Below are 22,795 nucleotides of genomic sequence, written 5' to 3'. Positions count from 1 at the left end.
TGAGAAAACAGATTAAATTTTCACACAACGTCCCAAGAGGCTCATAATTAATGCAACTGGGATCCAGTACTGGTCTCTGTCTGGGAATTACAGCAGCGAGTTTTACGCAGATATTTTTCTGCGGGGTCGTCTTATCGGACTCAAAGCTTTACATGCCGTGTGTGCCCTGCCGGGGCGTGGGACGCGGTCAGAGGGAAGCGGGCCCTGCTGCCACCCCGGCCTCGGCACAGACCGGCCCCGGCACAGACCGGCCTCGGAGCAAAGCAGCCCCGGCTCCCGGCGCGGTGTGAGGCGGCGGGAGCAGAGCAGGTGAGCGATGATTCCTTCTAGTGAGGGCACAGGGCCGCTGCTGCTTTCGGAGCCGTCACGGGCGGGGCGGGCACCGAGCCCACGCAGCATCAGCCGGGATTGCCCTGGAATTGCCGAGCGGGCGGGGAGGGCCGCTACCCTTTGGCGCTGATTCCGCAGGAAAGGTTTGGCTGCCTCTGGGGCAGCCCCAGCCCCACTGCGGAGCCCCCACCTCGCTGCATTTTCCTCTGAACCCGGGGGTCCCTCAGCGCCCAGGGGCCGAGGGACGGGCTCCGCGGGAGCACCGCGCGCGGCGGTGGCTGCCAGAGCCCTCACGGATGGAGGCGGCCGCCGCCCGCCCCGCCTCGGAGTAGAGCGGAGAGGCGGCCCGGTCGCCACAGCAGCCGCTCGAGTCTGTGATCTACGGGTGGTGCAAAAGGCTTGGGGGACCTTCCCCGGGCGCTCTGCGCGTCAGAAGGCGCGGGCAGCCGCTTCCCGCGGGGAGCAGCAAATGCGCGGCCGCTGCCGGGCCCGAGCCCCGCGGGTACCGCGTACCTGAGAGCACTCGGAGCGTACGGCACAGCCCCGACACTGCCGGGGGACGCGCCCGCCGCCACAGCGCCGCCATGCTGTACGGCACAGGGCCCCGCGCCCGCCAGGACCCGGCGGGCTGGCCGCGTAGCGCCTGAGCGGAGGGCGGCGGGGCCCCACGGGGATCGCGCGGGAGCCGCCTGAGGGGAGCGCTCGGCGCGGAGCCCTCACGGCGCTGGGGGAGGCGGGCACAGGCTCTGGCGCTGGTGAATCGCACACACCGGCACGGAATCGTTAGGGTTGGAAGGGACCTCTGGAGACCACCCAGTCCAAACCCCCGTACAAATCACGGCCACCTGGAGCAGGTGGAATGGTGGTTTGGAATGTCTCCAGAGAGGAAGACAGCACGACCTCTCTGGGCAGCTGTTCAAGTGCTCTGCCACCACCAACATGAAGTTGTTCCTCATGTTGAGGTAAAACCTCGTGTGTTTAGTTTATGGCCATTGCTTCTCATCCTCTCATATCATTAATGAGTTTCCCTTTCAGTCTTCTCTTCAGACTAAACAGGTCCAGCTCCCACAGTCTCTCCTCATAAGAGATGCTCCAGCCCCCTCATCATCTTCATGGCCTTTGGTGGACCCTCTTCAATAGCCCCTTGTCTTTTTATACTGAAGAGCCCAGAACTGGACACAGCATTCCAGTTCTGGGCTCCTCAATTAAAATCAGTTAAAATTTGTGTTAGACATTTGAAAGGAAAAAAAAAAAAAATCCCACAGTTTGCTTGACTGGCTTCCCCCCAGATCCTGCTGTAGAAAGGGCTTGGGAAAGGCCTTTTGGGAAAGACAAGGATCATGATGACAGCCCAAAACCTTCAGTGATGTCCGAGACCTGTCCTTTCCCCTCTGAAGCAGCCATTCCTCTGTAGCAGACGTGGTGATAGGAGCTGCCACAGCCCCTCCTCAGGTGCAGGTCACTGGCTGACAGAAACCTCTGAGGAGGTTTGAACAATGCACCTTCTATGAGGTGTTAGGTGCTACACTCAGTGTTATTCCATGTTCCTGTGACTGTGATACTTTCAGGATTGTGAGCAGGACTCAGGTCTGGAGCAAGGGGTTCCTCTGCTGGAATGCTGGAGTGGGGCCCAAGCGGTGTGGGTCACTGACCCCGATCTGCACCAACAGTTTGCACACATGGCTGGGCTGTGCTGGGACAGATTTCTGCTCAGGACACCCTCTCAGAGCGCCTGCAGTGCCTCAGCCTCCAGCAGCATCCCTATCCCTGTGCCCCATGCCTGCTATTGATTAAACCAGGGTGATGCTGCTGACCTATCCCGAATGGGAGCTCTGAGAGTTAATAATGCCATCATAATGTTAATGATGTGTTCTGACAGCCTGAGGTAAAAAGGCCTCAAAGCTGCCATTGATCAAAGCAAATCAAGGGAACGAGTTTTCCTCGTTCAGAGGCGCTGGCTTGGCCTTCACTGAAGCTCAGTACTCGCCCTGCCTGTTGCTGTAGGTAGTGGGTTGTATGTGTTAAGTGCTACCACAGCCAAAAGCTTGGGGCAAGAGAATCACAAGGTTTTTTTACAGAAAAAAAAAAGGTTTTAGGCAGTCGTGGTTCAGGCTTTGGAACCGAGGCCTCGCTCACAAGGGGGCAGCATCCAACCATTTTGTTTCAGGAAACATCGATCCTCTGGTCCACAGCTGAGGAGAAATGGCAGGAAGTTAAAATACTCAAAGAAAGTTTTATAGAATTCACTTCACCTCCAGTGTAGTCTCATTATTTTTGTTCACCCCGTAAAGTTTGAAAATACATTAAAAAACCCAGGAATTATTATCACTTTAGTAAATGGATTGATGATTTTTTCCCAGCATCATTGCTATTAAACCTCCCACCCAAAATACAAGAAAACCAAAAGCAAATTCTGTTATCACTAGAAACACTGTTACCCACTGAAAAAGCAGTAGAAAGAAATGACTAGAGCATACTGAGAGGTCTTTGAATTAAAGAAACCTTGAGCATATTCAGATGTAATCTTTTATGCTTTTCAAGGTGCATGCATGCAAAGTTGTTTCAGCTTTTCATGTTAGCCACTATTCTGAGTTGAATGAGGCAGTGTTGAGAATATGCTCTTCACACAGCTTTGGTTCAGACACGTAGGATCAAGGGTAGAATTGACTCTCCCCAGACACAAAACAAGTTTATGTGAGGAGATGTCCCTGCAGCATTATGGTGTTCTGCTAATAAGGAAAGGCCTTAAATGTGGCAAAGCAAGTGAAACTAAATTGAATCAAATGAAAGGAAGGTGCTGTCGGTTTCTTCTGCTGCATCTCAAGTGAAAGGATGAGAGGAAATGACCTTAAAACACTAAAAGAGGTTCAGACTAGAGAGTACAGCTGGTGCTGTGCCATGGTGTGACCATGTGATGCTGGGGTGTGCCCAGCCCTGTGGCTGTATCCCACAGCTCAGAATAAAGCACAGGGCAGCTCCACAGGCTTTCCCATCAGAACCAGCTTCAGAAGAAAGTCCAAACTCTGTGCTGTGCCATTCCACTTGTTCTTGGCTTGGTTGATCCTCGAGAGTGATAGAGACAAACAGCAGCAGCGAGGAGTGGGTTGTGCTGATGGTGACAGTATCAGTAAGAGCAGCAGCCCCTGGTATTTCCTTCTGTCAGCACTGAGTAGGTGTGTCTGTGCTGCACTTCCAAACCCTTTTTCAGCGACAAGAGACAGATAATGGTTATCAAATGTGGTTTCTACTGTACCTGTGGCTCAGCTCATATGGCTTTCTACTCTTAATTTAATTATTTTCTGGTTAGCATTATGTTGATTAGATAATTAGTGATACACATTATTTATATATATAAAATATATCTTAATTTCTTTTAAGAAAACAAGTATTAAGCCCTTTAGCAGCAAATATGTTTTATTATCAGGAATCATTTAGATAAAGCCTTGTGTTTCTGCAGTGAAAGCATATACTTCCAAAACTGAGATGCAAAAAACTTCTTCCAAGATAGTTATCAGATTTAGCATCATATTTCCACTAATTTTGTTAGTTGTAGCTTGTCATATTTGAAGTCATAAATGAACTTATACACTAGTTGTGGTTTGGTTTATTTCCAGGTGGAGATGTTTATTCAATATACTTTAAAGAGTGTGGTCTTAACCCTGTATCGGAAATGTACACAAATCCATTCAACAAAAAAAGGTGCTTTGTAAGTCATGAATTGATTTTGTTAGCCGGCAAACTTTCTCCTTTTGAATTTATTGTGAAGACAGCTTGCAATTCTGTATGTTGTTTCCTTCGTAGGAAATACATTTTATTACATTTATCAATGGCTTACTTAAATTCTCTCTCACGAAGATGACCAGGGCCAAATACTTTTTCTACCAAACCTTTTAAAAATTTTGACTTTTCAAGCACATCTTCTTGTCTTTCCTGTTTTTCTGGCATAGTTTCCTTTATGTTTTACATTCCTAGATCAGCAGCCAGGGAGGGTGGGGACAAGAAGAGAGGTGTCAGGTAGATACTGTCTTTGGAAATCATCACTTTGTGTCCTTTTTAGTGGGTGGAGTGGGGAATCCATTCTCTCAGAGGTTGCATTTTGTGGCGTGACCTAATGAATAATTTACAGAGTGGCAGTGAACTCTGCTGTGTTGCTGGTTGAACTAAGCTGTCTCCACATCAGGTAGGACCTTTTGGTTTCTTACCATCTCTCTCTTTTAAAGATTATTCAAGAATTATTTTCAGAAATTTGTCTCAAAGGAGGACTAGTTCAGAATTTAATCTATGCCTTTTTATTTGGTCCTTCCTTCCTTAACATAGATCTTCTGTTCATAGTTTGTCCTGAACAAGTAATTGATTGCAAGTAAGGGAAAAAAACAGCAGAAACAGATGAATCTTCAAGTAACACAAGTTCTTGGCTTCATTCAAATGCTTCAGCACATATTGCCAAAAAATGTGAGGGTAGAAAAGAGAGAAATGTGTAGACTTAACTGCTTCAGAGTTTTTGTGATGAGTTATAAAGTCCTTGAAAGCTGAAAGGTTTTTTTAATCTTCCTGATAACCTTTTAAGAGGCACTGTAAACACAAAATAGTCTAACTGCTTGTATTATCTGTTCAAATTTAGAGTACGACTTTGCTGGCCATCTTTCTTCTCTTTTAGCTGTTTCCTGTTTTAGATATTGCCAGGCAGTTTCCCGATTCAGACATGAGTGGTGCTTCCTTTCTTCAAAATTCCTCTTTTTCATGTTTCTCAGCAAGACAGACTAATTTGACTGTGGAAAACAGCAAATTCCCATAAAAGAAAATCCCTCCTGCTATTCTGAAAATGCAAGCTCAAAAGAATTTTCTTCCACTCAGTGTTTCACATGATCTCTGGGGTTTATGATAATGTGCTAGCTCTCCTGTCTCCCTTTGTTTCGGCTTTTAAAAACCAGTCTTTGTCCAGGGTTATTAGAAGAAGGGAATGCCATTTGTTGTTATGCCAGGCATGGATTTAGGGGGGAAAGCTCTGGCTCCGTGCTATGCACAGCAAGTGGGAATGGCCACGCTGCACCATGTGACTGCAGCTGGGAGCTCTGGCCATGAGCAGGTCTGCTCAAGTTTGTGCAGCCAGATCAGAGCTGAAGTGGCGACTGTCAGGGTGAGTCAGCCTGAACCAGCCAGTTCTCCTGAGCTGCTGCCGTTCATGTGATGTTGCTCCTGGGCTAATGCATCCTGGTTCTACACCTTCCCATAGATGTGCCCTGGGAATCCAGTACCTGATAGATATTCTGAAGTCTTTTAAGATCTTGGCCCTACATAAAAATAGTATTACACCAATACATTTGTAGCTCTCTGCATTAATATCAGGGCAGATAATAATAATATGTATTAATATCAGGGCAGATTTTTACTGTCTAAACAAGGAAAAGTCATATAGATAGTATGTAAATTTATGCACTGTGGAGTTTGTAGCATTGTTAGTATATTAGTAAAAAAACTTGCAAAAATATCCACACTTATAAAGACCATGTGCTGGGCTAACAGGTAAATTAAAGAGAGACATGAACCAATGTCTATCAGGCTACCAAAGAAACTTCTCTCAGGGAAGAAAATACCCCATAACATATTGCAAGATTTCAACTTTCTATTAACTTGGAAGCAATTTATGGACATTATCACACAGTTTGGGTGTCTTAACCAACTTAACCTCTAGCTTTGTCTAACTTGCAGTTATTGCCATTCACCATTTTTACTTATGTAATAAAAGATGTAGACAACAGCAAGGGTTACTTGCAGGCGTAGCTTTTATCACACAAGTAAACAGCCGTGGGCAGGCAGAAGCAAGTTTGCTCCTCCCATGCTTCGAGCCTGAAGAATATAATTCAGCTCCAAGTTAGAAGACTTTTAGAAGTGTTGTCATGGGATGTTGCTCAATCTGGGAAGTCTTGGCACTAAATTATACTGCTAAGCAGAAGCTGGGCTGACACCACCCACAACCGGCTGTAGTTAACTGCAAGGACTTCTCCAAAGAGCAGCTGTGCACTTACACAAGGTAAAGCTGTATACTTACTCAGTGCTTAGAGTAAGTTTTGCTGTTTTGACTCTTCTCTCCACAGCCCAGCAGTAAAAAAAATTCTCTGCTAATTTGAATTGTGGGAGGCATCAGGGATCATGTGGACGCAACCAGCTTTTGACCAGACAGGAAATTACTGTCAGTGAAGCTGGACTGCAGTATTGCTTACTTCATTCTTTGTTGTGCTTGATGTCTAGATTATAAGAAAATATTTGCAGAGCTAAAGCTCTGTTATACAAGGAAGGGATAGTTGAAAGCTATTCTGTATTGACATTGGGGACTGTGCTGTATTGCAGGGCTTTAGTTATGTTTTGTTTAGAGCTACTAGAAACATTTCAATCTTCACCACCTATTTTTTGCCACAATTCTTTTTTCAATTAATCTGCTTAAAATTATTGGGTTTTCTCTTGTCATGCTCTCAGCTGGTCCCTAATTCTTTCAAGGACCTCCCCTATCACTTGACAAAGCCTGAAGTTCTCAGAACTTCAGCTCCTGTTTCTGCCACGCTTGGTACAAATACATTCTTTAAGTCTTTAAAAAGTTTTTAGTCTTGAGCTTCAAACACTTGCTGACTAGGTCTGAGTTTTGCAGTGAGAATACAGGAGAGAACTATTACCCTATTGTGGTTAGGATTTTTTTGTTTTCTTCTGATTTTCTCGATGGTGCAATTTAATTGCAGCTGGATTTTATTGTTCCCACCTCAAAGGAAACAGTTTAGACAGACAAGCTGAAAACAATGTTTCCTAGAATAAGCCTCTTCCTTTACCTTAGAGCTGTTTGTAGCAGAGTATTTTTCCAGCTAGAAGCCAGAGAAATTCCAATGTGCTATTTATAATGTATTGATTGCAGCTCCTCCTGTAGTTGCTATTAAGCCATTTGCTATACATACCTCGCCTGCCTCCAGCAGCACTCTATATTTAACCCACATGCCTAGGTCTTGTTCCTACCAATTCTGCTCTGGCTTTAGCATGCCACGTCTGAGCTGAAAAAAGAACTAAATCCCTTGGGCCAAATTCATTCCTGAAGTTGCTTGATTGAACACATTGCATTTATACTGAGCACAGATTTGGCTCACACCTGACTTTGTCAGCATTCACTGTGCTGTAACTAAGTAACAAGAGCACGGTCGTTAGGGGACAGATGAATAGCTTTCTCTACGGTTATTAGAGCACCGAGCACCTTTAAGGAGTGCAGAATCTGTGAAAGGAGGAGTTGGGGAAAAGGACACCGCTCCTTTTAGAGTCTGTGTAACAGAACTGATAAGCTATTCCTGTGATGTGATCGAATGTGACTGAATACTGCAGGCTCTTGGACTCTTATTCTGTAAAATCCACAGGAGAGCAGCACAGGAAAAGATCGGAGGGAACAGCTTCTGCTAGACTAAGAAAGGTACATATTTATATTTTCTTATTTGTCAGGCTTGACATGATGTGTTATCTTAGATAATGTCACTATTTTAAACAGTGGTGCTTTTGAAAGAAGTGGTGTTTTCCACATTCTGACTGGCACTCATTGTCAGGAAGCCAGTCCGTGGGCAGCAACAGCTTTCACAGAGAAAGAGTAGGACATATTTGTGTGTAATGCATTTGTACTGTATTGTAAATCTTGACAGCTGAAAGAAGTGAGATGAGATAACCCTGACTAAATTGAACATTTAATTTATGGCTATAAGTATGCTGTAATTCGGTATTCATTTATATTGAAGAAAAAGCTGAATGCAAGTGAAGCTTCACATTCAAGTTCAGTCACATTTGGCTGAATAGCTGCTTTTATAAGTGTTTTGCTGCAGATGTACTTTATGGAGGTTTTCATTCTCAAGAGGGAGTTCTGCTACTCCAAAAATATCTCTGAAGAAGAGACAAAAAGCGAATACTTTTGCTTGCCAGCCCTGTCAGTGCTTATAGAGTATCCTTCTGATGCACATAATGGATATTATTTTTACTTTCTGTCCTTTCCAAACATACTCATTTACCAATACTGTCAAGCACGTCATACTGATGAACTCTGTAAACAACCTTAAACAACCTTTACTTTGTCTCTGCACTTCTGCTTACTCAGTCATGGGCTTCTCCAACAAAACCCTCAGGTTCAGAACCACATGCATCTGCACAGCTTTGCAGTATTGAAATACAAAAGGAAAACTTCCTGATTTACAGCTTTAGTTTGCATTAATAGAAAAGAGCTTGATCACATTAACAACTGCAAGCAACTTATTTGCCATCCAAGTTTAGCAATATTTCCTAGCAGCAGTCTGGTACCCAGTTTACATCTGCCAGTCTCATACTGTTGTCTTTCAGCATTCCTTCAGGATCACTGGAATTAAAAGTGACTGGGAATTTTCTGAAAAAACATAATTTTGGCAGCAGTCCTTGAAAACAGACCTTAATGTGTGAGGCCATTCTAAAGCTCTCTCAGAAAGCAATTTCTAGACAGAAACCCTCTATGCCCACTCCAGGCACTTTTCTGGGGGGAGCTTTCATTCAGGATTTGAAACCAATCCTTACCCTGCTCTATCTCAGGCTCCCTCTTCCCACACAATGTTTGATTACCTGCAATGCTGTGGAGAATCCTACCTTGCCTGGCGTGTTAGAGTTGTTAATTTTCATAGAAATAAGTCATCATTTCAGCGGAGATTTCTTCCTAATCCTTCAGATCCCTCAGCAGGTGTCCTCACTACCAAGTTTCAGTTGTGCACTCCCCCCAGCCTGAAGAGCAGCCTGTGGACAGCAGAAAGCTGTGCTGGGAGAGAGGCAGATTTACAGTAGATTAGCTGGTAGCCTTGGAAGCAGGGCAGGAGCATGCAGTGGGGATTTGGGACACTAAGGATTCAGCCCTGTGATATCAGGAAGAGACAGTGAAATAGGTCTGTCCTCAGAGCAGTTAGCCAGTTTGGTCTTTCCTCTTTCAGCCCTTTCTCCCTACCTCTATATGGGGCAAAGGCATTAAATAACAGCTTGATTTTATTCCCTGGGGAACATGAAAATCTCAGCTTAGAAACCTAACCACTGGTCTTAAACACTGGTACAAATGGTACAAACACATCTGGAGTGCTCCAGGAGGAATAAGGACTTTCAGAAACAAACACTTCCTAGGGGTACCTGAAAGGGTCATATTCCTGAAAAGCTGTCCTTCTAAAGGCCTGGTGAAGTGCATGTCTTATCCTTGAAGAATTCTCTCTGCCAAATCTGGCTTTAATCATGCAGTGTGTTCACTAGGTCAGTCTGGATTAGAATGCTACAATTCCTTGCACCTGTATGTTGGATGGAGATGAGGCCTCTCTGTGTGGCCAGTTCATTCTAAACACTGCACTTCTTTTTGGGACACACAACCATCATATAAACCTTCTGCTCTGGGTAATAGCACCAAATACCATCGAGAGAATGGCTGCTGGGAAGGGAGTTTTAAGTGGGTAGCAATTATCCTAATTGAAATCTATATGGGGAGAATGGATTTAAACACCCTTATGAAGCTTATTTGATGGGGCTCCCAAGTAGGCAGTAGGCACTTTCCTGTTCTCTTCCTTTCATTCAGTAAGAAGAAATTTGTATTTGTTTTCTTTCAACGTGAGAAGAGGGAAGGAGAGGGAAGACAAAAGGCTATGGGGGCAGAAAACAATCTTTAGAACTTTGCATTTATAGAAGACAGAAAAGTTTGCAGTGAAGTTAAATTATAGTAATTTGAAAAAAAACTGAGAGGAAAATCTAGATTTCAGGCAAGAAATAGTGAAAAATTATATAAAGTCTGTTCAGATTGTTTTCATGATGTCAGTGGAAAATCTGAATGTCAAACTCCCAGACTAAGTTTCCATTGAAATACAAGCTATTCACATTTGGCAATATGATGATTATTTTTCACAGAACAGTTGCACTCACTTGAAAATACATAAACAGTAACAAAAGAATAGAAGGTAAAAAGATTCTTTTTGACCTTTAAATGTACTAAATTACAAAGCTGTTGAATTGTGTTGCCTACAGCAACAGGATACAATAATGTTTGGCAGAAGTTAGCTTAGACTTTCTGACCAAAATACTCTGCCTTTCTTTCTCTGGGAAAACATCAAGAAAAACAAAATGCCACAAAAGAGAGATTGCCTCATTCAAGACAGCACAGGACTAAGAGTCAGAAACTCCAGTCCCAGCACAGCACAGATCTCCTCTGGCCTAGTGCAGAACATTGTTCAAATATGTGTAGAAATGTGCTGAGTCTTCTGCATTGTTTTCACAATGCTTCATAGGCAGCTAATAATCCTTCCTAGTGTACAAATCCTCTGCTTACTTCAGTGCATCAGTGTCTAAAGGCATCATTTCAGGAGAAGCTGAAAAAGGTTGAATGATATAAACTTATCAAGTGCTTCCCACTCACCAGGTTGTGTGAGTTAATAAAGTCAGAATTAGATTCTAAACCCTTTAGCACCAGAATGCTAAAGTACTGTCTGGATGTGTGGAGACTGGTAATGAACTCTTAAACAACCAACCAGTACTTGGCAGTTAGATTAAAGGCATGAAAAATTACAGCAAGACTGCCTGTACCATCTTTCCTCAAAGGCCTGAATTGTCAGCTGGCTGAGAGCCCTTTAGGAAAGCATTTGAAGCACTGCTTGTCTCCACATTTTCCCAGTTGTTCATAAACTCAAGAATAATAATGTCACATAGGCATTTGCTGGGCAGACAAAACTCCTTTGCCTTTCTTCAGGTGTTATCCATACGTTCATAGCAGGGACTTTTCTGAAAAAGATTTATTCAGCTTTACAATTGAAAGTTTGCACACGTAGCGGTCACTTTAACTCTTGTGGCAACACAGAGCAAGATAAGACAGCTCATCCAAGGCCAGATTAGAAAAACATTGCCAAAATGAGACTGAAAGCTAAGTCCCCTGGCTCAGGGTCACAAAGTTTACTCTCATTCCAGCCCTGGAGAATAACAGGCTAATGTATGTGCTGTCTTTGTACAAAAAAGGGGGGCTTTTTGTGATAATGTTTAGGAGTTAATTTTCAGTACAAAGCAAAGCAATATCAGTTTATCCAAGCTAAAACTGTAATAAGAAGCTCTGTAATTAGGCATAGAAGGATTCACCTTGATTAGAAAAATGTTCTATCCAGCAGTTTTCCACCTCACAAGTATTTCAATATTTGTAATCTCTTATTTTTGCATCTGTAGGAAATGACATCTTGGTAGTTACTCATAATGTAGTGAAATGTAAGCTTCAGAATAGTTAAATAGTCAAATTTGATACTTCTTTAATCCACTGAGTGTGAATCTCACTAGAGTATATACTTTTGTTAAAACTTAGACTACTTAAAGGTGCTTACTTTCACATGCTTTCTTTTCCTTCTCAATAAAGATCAGTTTTTAGCAAAGGGATGTTGGTTTGGAATCTGAGAAGCAGTTGCACTCAGTAGTTTGCATCACATTTCCATACACCTTCCTCCAACAGTGCTATGAAAACTTTGTACAGTTTTTATGAAACATTGAAAAAGATCAATCTGGTTACTTGGACTTACCTTAATAATTGATGTTACCAATTGTTCTAATCCTTATTTTTTCATGTCAGGGAATTTTAGGAGCAATTATTTTTTAGCAGAGGTTGGAAAAATGTACCAGAAGGATTGATAAATAGCATTACTGAAAGATCCTTATTGTAACTTTTGGTGAAATGGCTGGAGTCAGCTGCATGAGAATAAAGACCAGGATGTATTGGTTTGGGCTCCATCACATGAGCATTTTTATGATTTTAGAAAAACTGAAGATCATATGATAGTAAGGGGATACTAAATCCCCTAATTTAACATCTGTTGGCATAATAGCAGATCCCTAAGTCTGAGCCAGTTTTCATGGTTTCTTTTAAAGCCAGTGGAATGTCTTAGGTGTTTCATCTCCACAGGCAGGTAAGTTGGGGCAGCACATTCCCACATTTTGTGTCTGCTTCTCTCTTTGAAAATGTCTTTTTAAATCTCTGTAAACTGAAGCAGAACTCCCATTCAAATGCTGATTGTTTGATTATGGTGTACATCAGGGGAAAACTGCTGAGCTGCATTATCAAGTTATGATTTGGTCTTATGAAACTGCCAAAATGAGTAAGATTAGATGCATAAGAAAATAACTCAGTGCTTTAGAAAGACTCATCAGTAGTTTGACAGGTTTGGGCATGAAATTTTAATATGTTTTCTTTTAAACTCTGTCTTCTCAAAACCAGATGTACTGATACGTGCTATTCATTCCTTCCCATAATGTTGTCCCTCCAGTTTTCTGTTTATTCCCTTGCTGAATTTTTCATTTGCCTGCTATTTTCCACTTCAAATTTTAGCTTTCAAAGAGAAGGCTCCCTTTATTATGGTGTTTCTGAAGCACAGAAGAGGCTGCAGTGCTAACCTGTGTATTTGGAACCTCAGTATAAGCATTAAATAATAAGACTGGCTGCCTTGTAATAAGTGGTTATGGGAAACTTGACTGTATGCAACTTTTATTGCATACTTAATGAATCTCATGAATCCACATTAAAGCTAAAATTACTGTTGCATTTTCTAAAGCTGTCATAACATGACTGTCTCCTAGGTAGTGGTAGTTTTAAATTGGTTGAATTACACACTTAATTTTCATATCAAATATTTTCCAGCTAAGAATATGAAAGCAATTACCTATTTTGGTACAGATCTTTTTTCCCTCTGGGTGCATGACCATCACCATGCCTCTTGCTCTTGGCAGCCTGCCTTTACAGTCTACTGCTGTCACTAAATTTATTTTCACACCTAAGAAGAGAGAAATTAAGAGGGACAAACTTTGAAAAATACTGTGTAAAAAAAAAGAAAACCAAAAGTGTGCTTTTCTCTCTCTTTGGAAGATACCTTCTCTGGAAAGTGGTTTTCAGGATAATTGCCTCCTGAAGGAGTTCTGCTAAGAACAACCCATACTGCCAGTTTATGAAGGTGCTGGCATGTTATACAGAAATATTATTAATAAAAAACCCAGTAGCTGAAAAACATTCCTTGATACTTTAAAAATAAGTGAATTCATCTAGGAATGGAAAAATCAGCATGTACTCTGTAGGTTGTTTCTACCTGTGACCACCCTCTGGGGAGGCAGGTGGGCTCTGCTCTTACATGTGGTACCTCTTATGTGTGGTAGCATTCGTGTGGGAATCAAGTGCAAAGAGCTGAGGCACTGGAAAAAGTGGATCCCTCTGAATTCTTGATTCAGTCAGTCTGAAAAAGAAGTCTCAGCATTCCTGCAGGACAGGGAGCAGGGCTGAGTTAGCCTACAGAGGCTGTCTCTCCCTGTTTAGAGAAATCTCATTAAATGGTCTCATATCAATGCTAAGCAATAAAGGAAGAAAGCTGTTCCCCCCAAAATACCCTGCCTAGTTCATCCTGCTGCTCCCATCCACTCCTGCTGTCTGACAGATCTTTGAAGGGCAGCCCCAAAGATGCTGGCAGGATCTCATAGTGCTGAAGTAACAGCCTGTGGCAAGGTCTGCCCAGAGAATGCCAAAGTGTCCAATGTAAGCAGAGAATTGTGTCTGGCAGTGTCTGCAGTAATTCTGAATGCCAGCACTCCTCTGTGCTACAGGGACCTGACTGGAGCTGGACTGCCACCAAGTGAGTCACGGGGCTGCAGGGTCACAGTTTCACGTGTCCAGAGGCAGGAAAGTCAGAGATCTGCTGGCCTTAGGAAGATCTGGGCTCCATCCATTCATTGGAGTTCAGAATAATTATCTCTCACCTGTGTCAGTAATCCAAATCCATCAACAACAATCATACAATCAACTAAGCCATGAAAGTCAAGTAAAGGCCAGTCAAGTGAAGCTAGAGAGATACTTAATGTTAAACTAATGATCTTTCCACAGCCCCATCAAAGTTTTTAGTGGACAGATAATGTAAAATATTTTCATGTAGAAAAACTAAAAAGAGCTGAAGTCCCATCTGAAAGGTGCAGGACAACCTGGGCCTGGTCAGTAGAACTACTTCTGCACAGAGGGAAAGAAGAAAAATTGACATCCAGGCCTTCATGATCCTGTTGAAATAATGAAGCAGGCTCACATTAGCTAGGAAAAAATATTCAGAAGGTCCAAGAAACAAGATATTAATGTGCTAATGATGCTGGCAGGCTCTGAAAGGAAACATCTCAGGTCAGACTTTGCAAGAAAAGCATTAAGGGTAACCGTTAACATTGGTGACTGCTTAAAAGCAAAAGAAATAGACTTTTAACAGCTCCAAACAAATCATACTTGCTCTGCAACTAAGATAAGAGAATGACTGAACAAAATCAGCTGTACTGTATCTTGAGCATATCTCCATGGAAACTCAGTCATCTTCTGAAGTCAAAATATGTTCTGCATAATGATTCAAACTTTAAGTAGTGGGGTAGATTTTCCCCATGTGTATATGCCAAATCCCACTACAGAAGGGAGGTCAGACCATCCATACAAAATAGGATTTTTCTGGGACAATATTTGGGGAAACAAAAAAGAGAAGCAAGAACAAGTAGGAAGAGATTTGTAGGAATGTTGTTATCTCCTAGATATAATCCCTTTGTCATTGGTCTTGGGTAACTTAGGCAAAATTTTTGAGGATGTTGTAGCTCCTGTTGGAGCTAGAACAGATTTGATGCTGGAAGCTCCTTGTGCAGTGGCATGCTTGGAGCCAGGACTGAGCAGCTGTGTGGGGGAAGGGACCAGAGCATTAAATAAAGCTACTTGTTGACTGCCTGTAAAATTGGCTTCTAAAGGAAGTGCTACAGAGCACCATCCATTAGCAAGTGACAGAGAGCCTTTTACAGCTACTTTAGACACAATCATAATTAAACTCTGTGTGTTCCTGTTCAGTACAGTTGATTGCGAATTATTTAGCTCAATATTTACAAAAAGGACAGTCCTCTCCTGTGCCACCTTAACCCTGGGTTTTTCTCTTTTCTTCCAGATGCTGGAGAGCTCTTCAGTCCCTTTGTTCAGTGTCTTCATCCTGCTTTTCATTTTGCTGCTCATTGTGTTGCTCATCAGGAAAAATGCCACTGCTGCCCTTATCTGGAACGAAATAATCCGGGAGAAAGTAACCAATTTCATCATGAATCAGAGCAAAGAACAGAGGATTTTAAACTTTGTGCTGCAGAATGCAGTGCGAGGAGACCCCTGTAGTGTGCTGGACACTATAGATAAATACTGCTCCCAGAAAGAGTGGGCCATGAACGTGGGTGATGAGAAAGGTAATTGCAGCAAGGGTCAGCATCTGAAAAGATCCTTCAAGACTAGCACAGAACAGGACATCTGATTGTATTCACATGGCCACTTCCATCTGCTGCTGCAAAAAGCCCAACCCACACAGCCTTATGGTCAGCAGAGTAGTTCTGGGAACAGTCGTGCCCGCTCGTGCAGACATTTTTGAGGAGAAAACTTTCATCCAGAAAGTCAGAGCCCCAGATGTGGGTTGTGGTTTCTGTGTTGTGCACATTGCAAGTGTGTGAGCAGAGAGTGGCAACTTATGGGTTAAATCTAGGGTTGCATTATACCCCACTTTTTACATAGGGTGCCTTCAAGGCATAATTCATTATGTTAAATACTTTCAGATCCTTAACAGCAAGATAGCAAATTGAAAAAACCCCAAAATTGTGTGTAACTATATGAATTTTGTATATGCAAGCATAAATGAGAAGTTTCTGTTGAAGGGAGAAATCCTAGCCGTGTCATACAGTATCAGACATTGTTGCTATTTAGCAAGTAAATCATCTTGTTCTTGTCTCCTAAAGAAAAATATGGGAACAAAACCTTTTTTGCATAGCTGCAGGAAAGCAGCAATCTTTTCAAAAAACTATAGTGGCAAAATGTTAATATGTTCCCTTATGAATTAGAAACAAAAGCACCTCTTGCTGGGATATTTCTGGGGAAATTTGCTTAGTCTGGGATTAACATAGCTAATGAAAAACAACTGTAAGCATTGTGATAAAAATGCTCTTCTAACATGTGTACAATTTTAAAAGTAGCTCCTCAGCATACCTGGCTGGGGTGCTTAGGAGAGCAGAACTGTGGGTCATGGCTGAGTAGGAATACTTAAAGCTCTAAACTTCAAACATTTGTGATTAAGTTCTTAATAATTTCACTCTAATTTTGTTCTGATGGCCTTTCCTCAGATAAAAGCCATCAAAGCTGGAGCATCTTTAGTCTCTGAGATTTCAAGAGTGCCTACATGGCCTCAAGATGCTCATCATCATATTAATAAATAGCACCCAGAAAAATATCCCTTAATGACCATGGCTTAGCATAAAATCCCTTCCACCACTTTTTGAGTTTAGTTATCTAGTTTTTAGCCATATAAATAAGAGGAAATTTCTCACAAATAAATCCTTTCTTTCAAAAGGACTGAATATAGTCACTGTCACTTCTTTTTGGGAACATTTTATGTTGCTAATAATTGAGTAATATTTTCCATTCCACAAATTCATGCAGTGAAACCAAATATTTTGTAGCTTTGCAAGTAGACTTTTCTTTTTTCCTTTAAAGATGAGTATTTGGAATAAGAAATATTATATCAGACTGCAGCATGTAACATTAGCAACAAACATGAGCACTCAAAATCCAGGAGTTATATATTTCACAAATATGGCTTCTGCAGTAATTTCTTGGAAAAAATTACTGCATTTCTCCCTTCTAACACTATAAATTAGTTGATTCAGGGAATTCCATAAGTTATATTCAGGGAATATAAATTAATTCAGGGAATTCCTTATTCAGAAATATGTATATTGTGAAACAAAGATTTCTTTTAGTTGAAAGTTTGCACATGGAAACTTAAAATGTCCATGATTATCTTGATCACAGGCCAGTTTGCAAAGGATACCGTATATAATTTGACATCAGCTCTTAATTTTCGAATGTCTTGAGCAACTGAGTACATGGTTTTTTAAAGTTTCTTGTCACAACTTGCTCTTCTGTATATGAACCAGTTTGGTTTTGTCAAAAGGTAATCTTTTCCCCTTTTAATCAGGTAAAATTCTGGACAAGACAGTGGAAGAGGCCAATCCATCAGTTGCCCTGGAGCTGGGAACGTACTGTGGCTACTCTGCAGTGAGGATTTCTCGGCTACTGAAGGCAGGAGCCCGTCTGCTCACTGTGGAGTTCAACCCAGAATTTGCTGCTATAGCTAAACAGATGATTGAGTTTGCTGGAGTACAAGATAAGGTAAATACCATTTTGTATTTGGTAAATACAATGGCGAATACCATTCACTACAGCAAAACTGGTTAGATTTTGGTTTTGTTTTTTTTTCTTTTACCCAGGGACCTTATAAATTTAACCAGCTCCATGCTTAGTTAGAGTGCCTGACCTCTCCCAGCAGGACTTCACTATATTGCCTTCCAAAAGTCAGAAGAATACTGGGTTTCTCAATATAAACGAAAAGGTGTCAAGACTAATTACAAAAACTGAACCATAGTCCAGTTTGTTACAAAAGGTCACAGGAGTCAATTGTATTATGTGCAATGGACTTCAAATGAGAAGTATTTACCCAAATCTAGCTGGTCACAGTACCCATATCTAAGTTTTGTGCAGGCAGAGGTCTCTTGACTCTCTATAGCTGGTTGAGATGCAGGTGCTTCCAGTCTAAATCCCCCCCAGGTTGGGGGATTGATGCCTGAGAAGTGCCTGTCTATTCAGCAGACATCTCACTTCAATGGAGCTGGAAACACTGGAGGAAATAAGTCCCACCAAGGGACCTTCTAATGTGTTTCTTAACTTCTTGAAGAGAACCTGAAGTACCAGTACATCTAAAACTGCATTTGCCCATCTGATTTAATCTCCTGATCAACTATGAGTCATAAAACAGACATTTCCTTACCACTTTCTTCCTCCTCTCAGGGTATATGGTGCTTGCCTAACAAAAATCCACGTGCAGCAGCTGCTTTCAGTTTAAAGTAGTAATTCCAATAAACCTGTGAGGAAGATGTAACAGCCTCTGTCCTGTCTCTTCCCTCTCCTGGCTATATAAATTTTACATACTGTAGCCTCCATCTTTTTTCTAACCTAACCTGTTCTCTGCATCTTTTGCTTCCCTTGGACTACAAGACTCAACTGAGATGTAACTAAAACAAAAGTAATTAAAATCACTGTTTTCAACAGGAGATTTCCATGTTCTAGTAAAGACACACATTATACAACAAAAACACAGGTCACCTTTTCTGTTGTTAATTTAAAAACCAACAAAATCCAAACCACCCAAATTCGTATTTTGAAACTTAACTGAGTTGGTTTGTCAAAAATAAAAAGATATATTTGACCTAACCCTGCCAAATAACTCAGCTGACACAACATTGAGCTATAAACATGATCCCTGATGTCTGGCTACAATTTAAAATTAGCTGGGAGCATGCGATTTTTCTTAATGGTTCACAATTCATCACATGGATTTGTATTTCAGGTAAAACTCCTAGAAGGCCCTTCAGAGGAAATTATCCCCCAGCTGAAAAAAAAATATGAAGTGGATACTCTGGATTTTGTCTTCCTGGACCACTGGAAAGACAGATACACACCAGACACCATCCTGCTTCAGGTCAGTTTGCACTATTCCAGTCTTAAAAGTAAAGCAGCAAATATCTTCATGTCTGTGAGGCCTCTATTTTTATGAGGGACCTCATCTGATGTAAAATAAAGACTGGCAGCCAAAATAGCAGCCTTACAAGGAAAGAGGATTTGAAGGACAAGACCCTAAACTCTTGTTAAGGACAACTGCCAACACTACATAGCTAAGGACTCAGTGAGTACTGCTGAACCCTTCTGTTTCCTGAACATACAGGTGTGCAGTAGAAACTCTACTGGAGGAGAGCATGGCCTGAGCCTTGCACTCCCAGGAGTGTGTGCATGGTCACCAACCAGAACCCTTGACCCAAAGCTCATCCTGATCCTGGGAGTGAGTGAGACTTGGGACCTGCATATCCCAGCTCCACCTCTCTAATTTCCTCAGTATTCCTTTTTTTCCCTGGGTCTATGGTGCCAGCAGAGCCTCTTGATGAAATACTATTTTGGTAGCATGGCTGTGGTAGCATGCTGCAAAGCAATGTTAAAAAGAGTGCAGACTGCTCCAGCCAGGCACTTCCTAGGGAAATGCTGTCCAACTCTATGTCCAGCCCCAAATGTGTAAAAATTATGCTTGTTGCTTCCCAAGCTGCCTTAACCATTACTCTGGGTATTACAAAATAAGTTGGCTCTAACAGCAGTAGGCAGTGGCAAAGGACTGCTGGATAGGAAGGTATTTTCAGGTGTTAACTGAGATGGACAACATCTGTACCTATCAACACAGCACATACAGATACTGTCCCAGCTGATAGAATTTTCTACAACTGCCTGCTTTTACGGACATGCCATTTTGCAATTATTTTCTTCAAATAAATCCACTTTTTTGAGCCTGCCTCTTAGATTGAGAACCTGCCAAATACTTCCTGACCCCTGCCTGAGGATTACAACACTATGTTCTGACCCAGCCTCCCTGTTTTTTTAGTTTTAAGCCCTGTCCTCCAGAAAGCTGTTTGAAAAGGAAATTTGTTTGGTGTTATGAACAGCTAGTATTGAATTTACACAGCAGTAGCTGAAGAAAATGTTCTCTCTGTACAGTTATTTTGTACTCAGAAAGTCCTTTCTTTTAAACTGCCTGTGTAAGGATGACTGAGCTCTTTCCACAGTGCATCCTTATCAGAACTTAGCCTCACAACACAGCCAAAGCAAACAGACGGTTTAGTTCCATGGTAGTGGTGATTCTGATGCAACTGTGATACAAAGTTGAAAAAAAAACTCCCGTGAAATTAAGAGGAGAAAGACAAAGAAAAGATCCTCAGATTTTTTCAGATGTCATAAGCTTTCTAAAATGTATTCTCAGCAGGTATTGCAGTATGAATAGTGAATATGAATTTATTCAGATGAAATATGTATATATTGGAAGTGGTCCAGACAAAAAAAAGCCAGACATGAAGAGCATCTGAAATCCTGATGACCAGTGGAAAATCCAGTATGTTGTCTCTTCTAAGCTTCTGTAAGCTGTGCAATAGAAACAGACTGGAGGGTATTTGACATGTCTCTAAAATCACTTCTACTGTGCTCACTGGTGTTCAGTCCCCAGAGGCAAGAGCAATAAGCTCAACGGCTTCTGCAGGACACTCATCAACTGAACTGCTGTCATAGACTGGGAGTGACCAAAAACACCCCATGTTTTGGCTACAGCTACTGCCTGTAACCACAGGATAACAACAAACTGATTTAACTACAGACTTTGTTTTAAAACAGCTGGTAAGCCCAGATAAGCACTTCTTCTAGACAAAAAATACCAGTAAAAATTAGGTTTTTAGATTTACTGAGGATAAACATTGCACTTGAAGTGACTACTGCAAGTTAGTTATGTGTTGTGGAAATTCGTCAGAGGGATCTTCATTGTGCAAAAACCTCGCTTCATGCCCAGATCCCAAAGAAAACAGCAGGAAGTTGTTCAAGATGAAAAGAAAACAAGCACAGAAAATCTTTCATTCTTTTAGCAGTTCTGGAATCTGACTGAGTCTGGCCAAAGCAGTACATGCTACTCTCAGGTGACCTAAAAAGCTACTACAGCAGTTTAATGCCATATTAAAAAAGTTTTTAAACACGAGGCATGACAGCCAAAACAAAGCCACCTTACTGATCATGTAGACATAGCTGGAAACAAGCTGAGGAGCAAAGCACACACTCCCACTTGATTTCCTATTTCAGAATCAGCATCTAATGTTGTACTAATAAACAGAAAAACTTAGCAAATGACCACAAAGGATCCAAGCTTTACTCAGCTTCTCCCACGTCTCTCTGACCTTGCAGACATGTACCACGATGGGTTTTGGGATGCAGGCACTCGAGTATACCTGGTTAACATGAAAGTACATTACATTCAAGCCAATGTCTGCTTAACAGCCACTATGAAGCCATTTCTCTTCTTTCTAGGAATGCAACTTGCTGAGGAAGGGCTCAGTTCTTCTGGCTGACAATATAATTTTCCCAGGAGCTCCAGATTTCCTTAACTATGTCCGCAAGAGCCCCCATTTCCAATGCACTAACTACCCATCTCATCTGGAATATATGCAAGTGGAAGATGCTATGGAGAAGGCTGTGTTTTTGGGATAAAGAGAATCATTAATAATCAACTTTTGTTTCAAATGATGTAAATGCAACTGCACAGATTAACTTGTCCATGCTTTACAGGTTTTTTTTTAATTATTATTTTTTTATTTTGGAGCTTGTAATTAAACAAGCACTAGTGATCTTTTTAGGCGAGGTAGAAACCAGAATATGGAGTAAGTTGGGTCTGTGCCATTGTTCCACATTAACTCTGCAAACCCAAGGTGATGCACATTGCCTTGCCTTGACCAACACATCATCAAACAACAATCTGTCATTTTGAGCTCAACTTGAACAACCACAATTTGGGTTTAGGGTGGAGAAATACTCTGCAACTTCTGAAGACTTGTGTCCCCAAGATAAACTCATTAATCATTAGCAAGAGTGAAAAAAAACATTCATGTTGCAAGAAAAGACCATTTCATGTGCCCTGTTTTTGCTAAATTACTAGCATGCCTCTTGATGCAGTGAAGGCTCCTATTGTGAGATCAGATACTTCTTTGCACATTTACTGCAAAAGTTAATCATCTCTATGTGAGAGAAAAGAGCACACACTGAAAGAAGGCAGACCCATGCAGTGATGAGAACAACAAAACAGAATTTTGAAAACACAAACAAATAAAATTATTAATCTGCCCACGCAGAGGCAGGGAAAACTGAAGTAGTAAACAGATTAAAATAAATACAGTGACAGGTAACAAAAGGACCAGACTCTTTCCAAAAGGAACACAAAACTACATCGTATTTGACCTGGATGAAATGCTGGTTTTCCCCTCATTATACTGTACATACATAGTACGTGCTTTTAGGGGCAGGGCAAGCTGCTTATTTGAAATGCTGGATATGTTTAAAATGTTGTATAGAAATAAAGTCCAGAGAGAGTGGGTTCTAGCAGGTGGGCCCTGCATGCCCTGGTTAACCTCAGTGCTGTTACACCATGTGAATAGTGTGGGTCGTCACTGAGAAGATTCAAAGCCAAATACAAAGTCTCTAACTCACCTGAAAATGCAGAAATCCAGTGGCATTTCCTAGCACATGTCCTGCTGTGATTATATAAGGCAGCAACAGTCACATTTCTAAATAAAAAATAAAAAACAACAGAGCAAGGGCATGACTTGTAATTTTTTCCAATGAATTCTGTACTGCACATGAGGCTTCCAGACGTGAAACAGACACAGAAAGATCCAACAGTTGAAAATCAGAGTGAAAATCAAGGACAACCATTCTTGTCTTTCCCAGGATGAATTCTTTCAAGCCTCTTATGAGTTTCTTCCTTGCATAGCCCACCTTACCACAGTGGTCCCT

The 22,795-nt window shown here is 41.7% G+C and overlaps 2 protein-coding genes across 6 annotated transcripts in view; one reads left to right on the top strand and one right to left on the bottom strand.

Moving 5' to 3' along the window:
* Window positions 1-916, bottom strand: part of TXNRD2 (thioredoxin reductase 2) — a 32,144-nt gene extending 31,228 nt beyond the window's left edge. Inside the window, exon 1 of one of the 2 annotated variants that reach the window (XM_036393100.1) lies at window positions 844-916. In XM_036393100.1, coding sequence (XP_036248993.1) covers window positions 844-916 — 73 coding nt within the window. Of the gene's footprint in view, window positions 1-447; window positions 472-843 lie in introns of those variants that run through there. The other variant, XM_036393101.2, reaches the window with a different exon arrangement.
* COMT (catechol-O-methyltransferase) lies at window positions 210-22,592 on the top strand. Of its 4 annotated transcripts, XM_036393103.2 has the most exons (6): window positions 6,219-6,361; window positions 7,719-7,771; window positions 15,294-15,576; window positions 17,352-17,545; window positions 18,780-18,911; window positions 21,317-22,592. In XM_036393103.2, the coding sequence occupies exons 3-6, from the start codon at window positions 15,294-15,296 to the stop codon at window positions 21,494-21,496; spliced, it is 789 nt and encodes a 262-aa protein (XP_036248996.1). In that variant the 5' UTR covers window positions 6,219-6,361; window positions 7,719-7,771; the 3' UTR covers window positions 21,497-22,592. The 4 variants fall into 4 exon arrangements, with proteins under 4 accessions (XP_036248998.1, XP_036248996.1, XP_036248997.1 ...); XM_036393105.2 differs by lacking the exons at window positions 6,219-6,361; window positions 7,719-7,771 and adding an exon at window positions 210-309; XM_036393104.2 differs by lacking the exon at window positions 7,719-7,771.
* The last annotated feature ends 203 nt before the right edge of the window (window positions 22,593-22,795 follow it).

Source organism: Molothrus ater, chromosome 18 (assembly GCF_012460135.2).
Source record: "Molothrus ater isolate BHLD 08-10-18 breed brown headed cowbird chromosome 18, BPBGC_Mater_1.1, whole genome shotgun sequence".
Taxonomy (NCBI): domain Eukaryota; kingdom Metazoa; phylum Chordata; class Aves; order Passeriformes; family Icteridae; genus Molothrus; species Molothrus ater.
This window is presented reverse-complemented; position numbering and strand designations above follow the sequence as displayed.

Excerpts from the sequence above, each read along its gene's own strand:
- COMT (XM_036393105.2), top strand. The coding sequence starts at position 15,294 with ATGCTGGAGAGCTCTTCAGTCCCTTTGTTCAGTGTCTTCATCCTGCTT. Across the intron at positions 17,546-18,779 it reads TTGCTGGAGTACAAGATAAG|GTAAAACTCCTAGAAGGCCC; the intron begins GTAAATACCATT and ends TTTGTATTTCAG. Across the intron at positions 18,912-21,316 it reads CAGACACCATCCTGCTTCAG|GAATGCAACTTGCTGAGGAA; the intron begins GTCAGTTTGCAC and ends TCTTCTTTCTAG.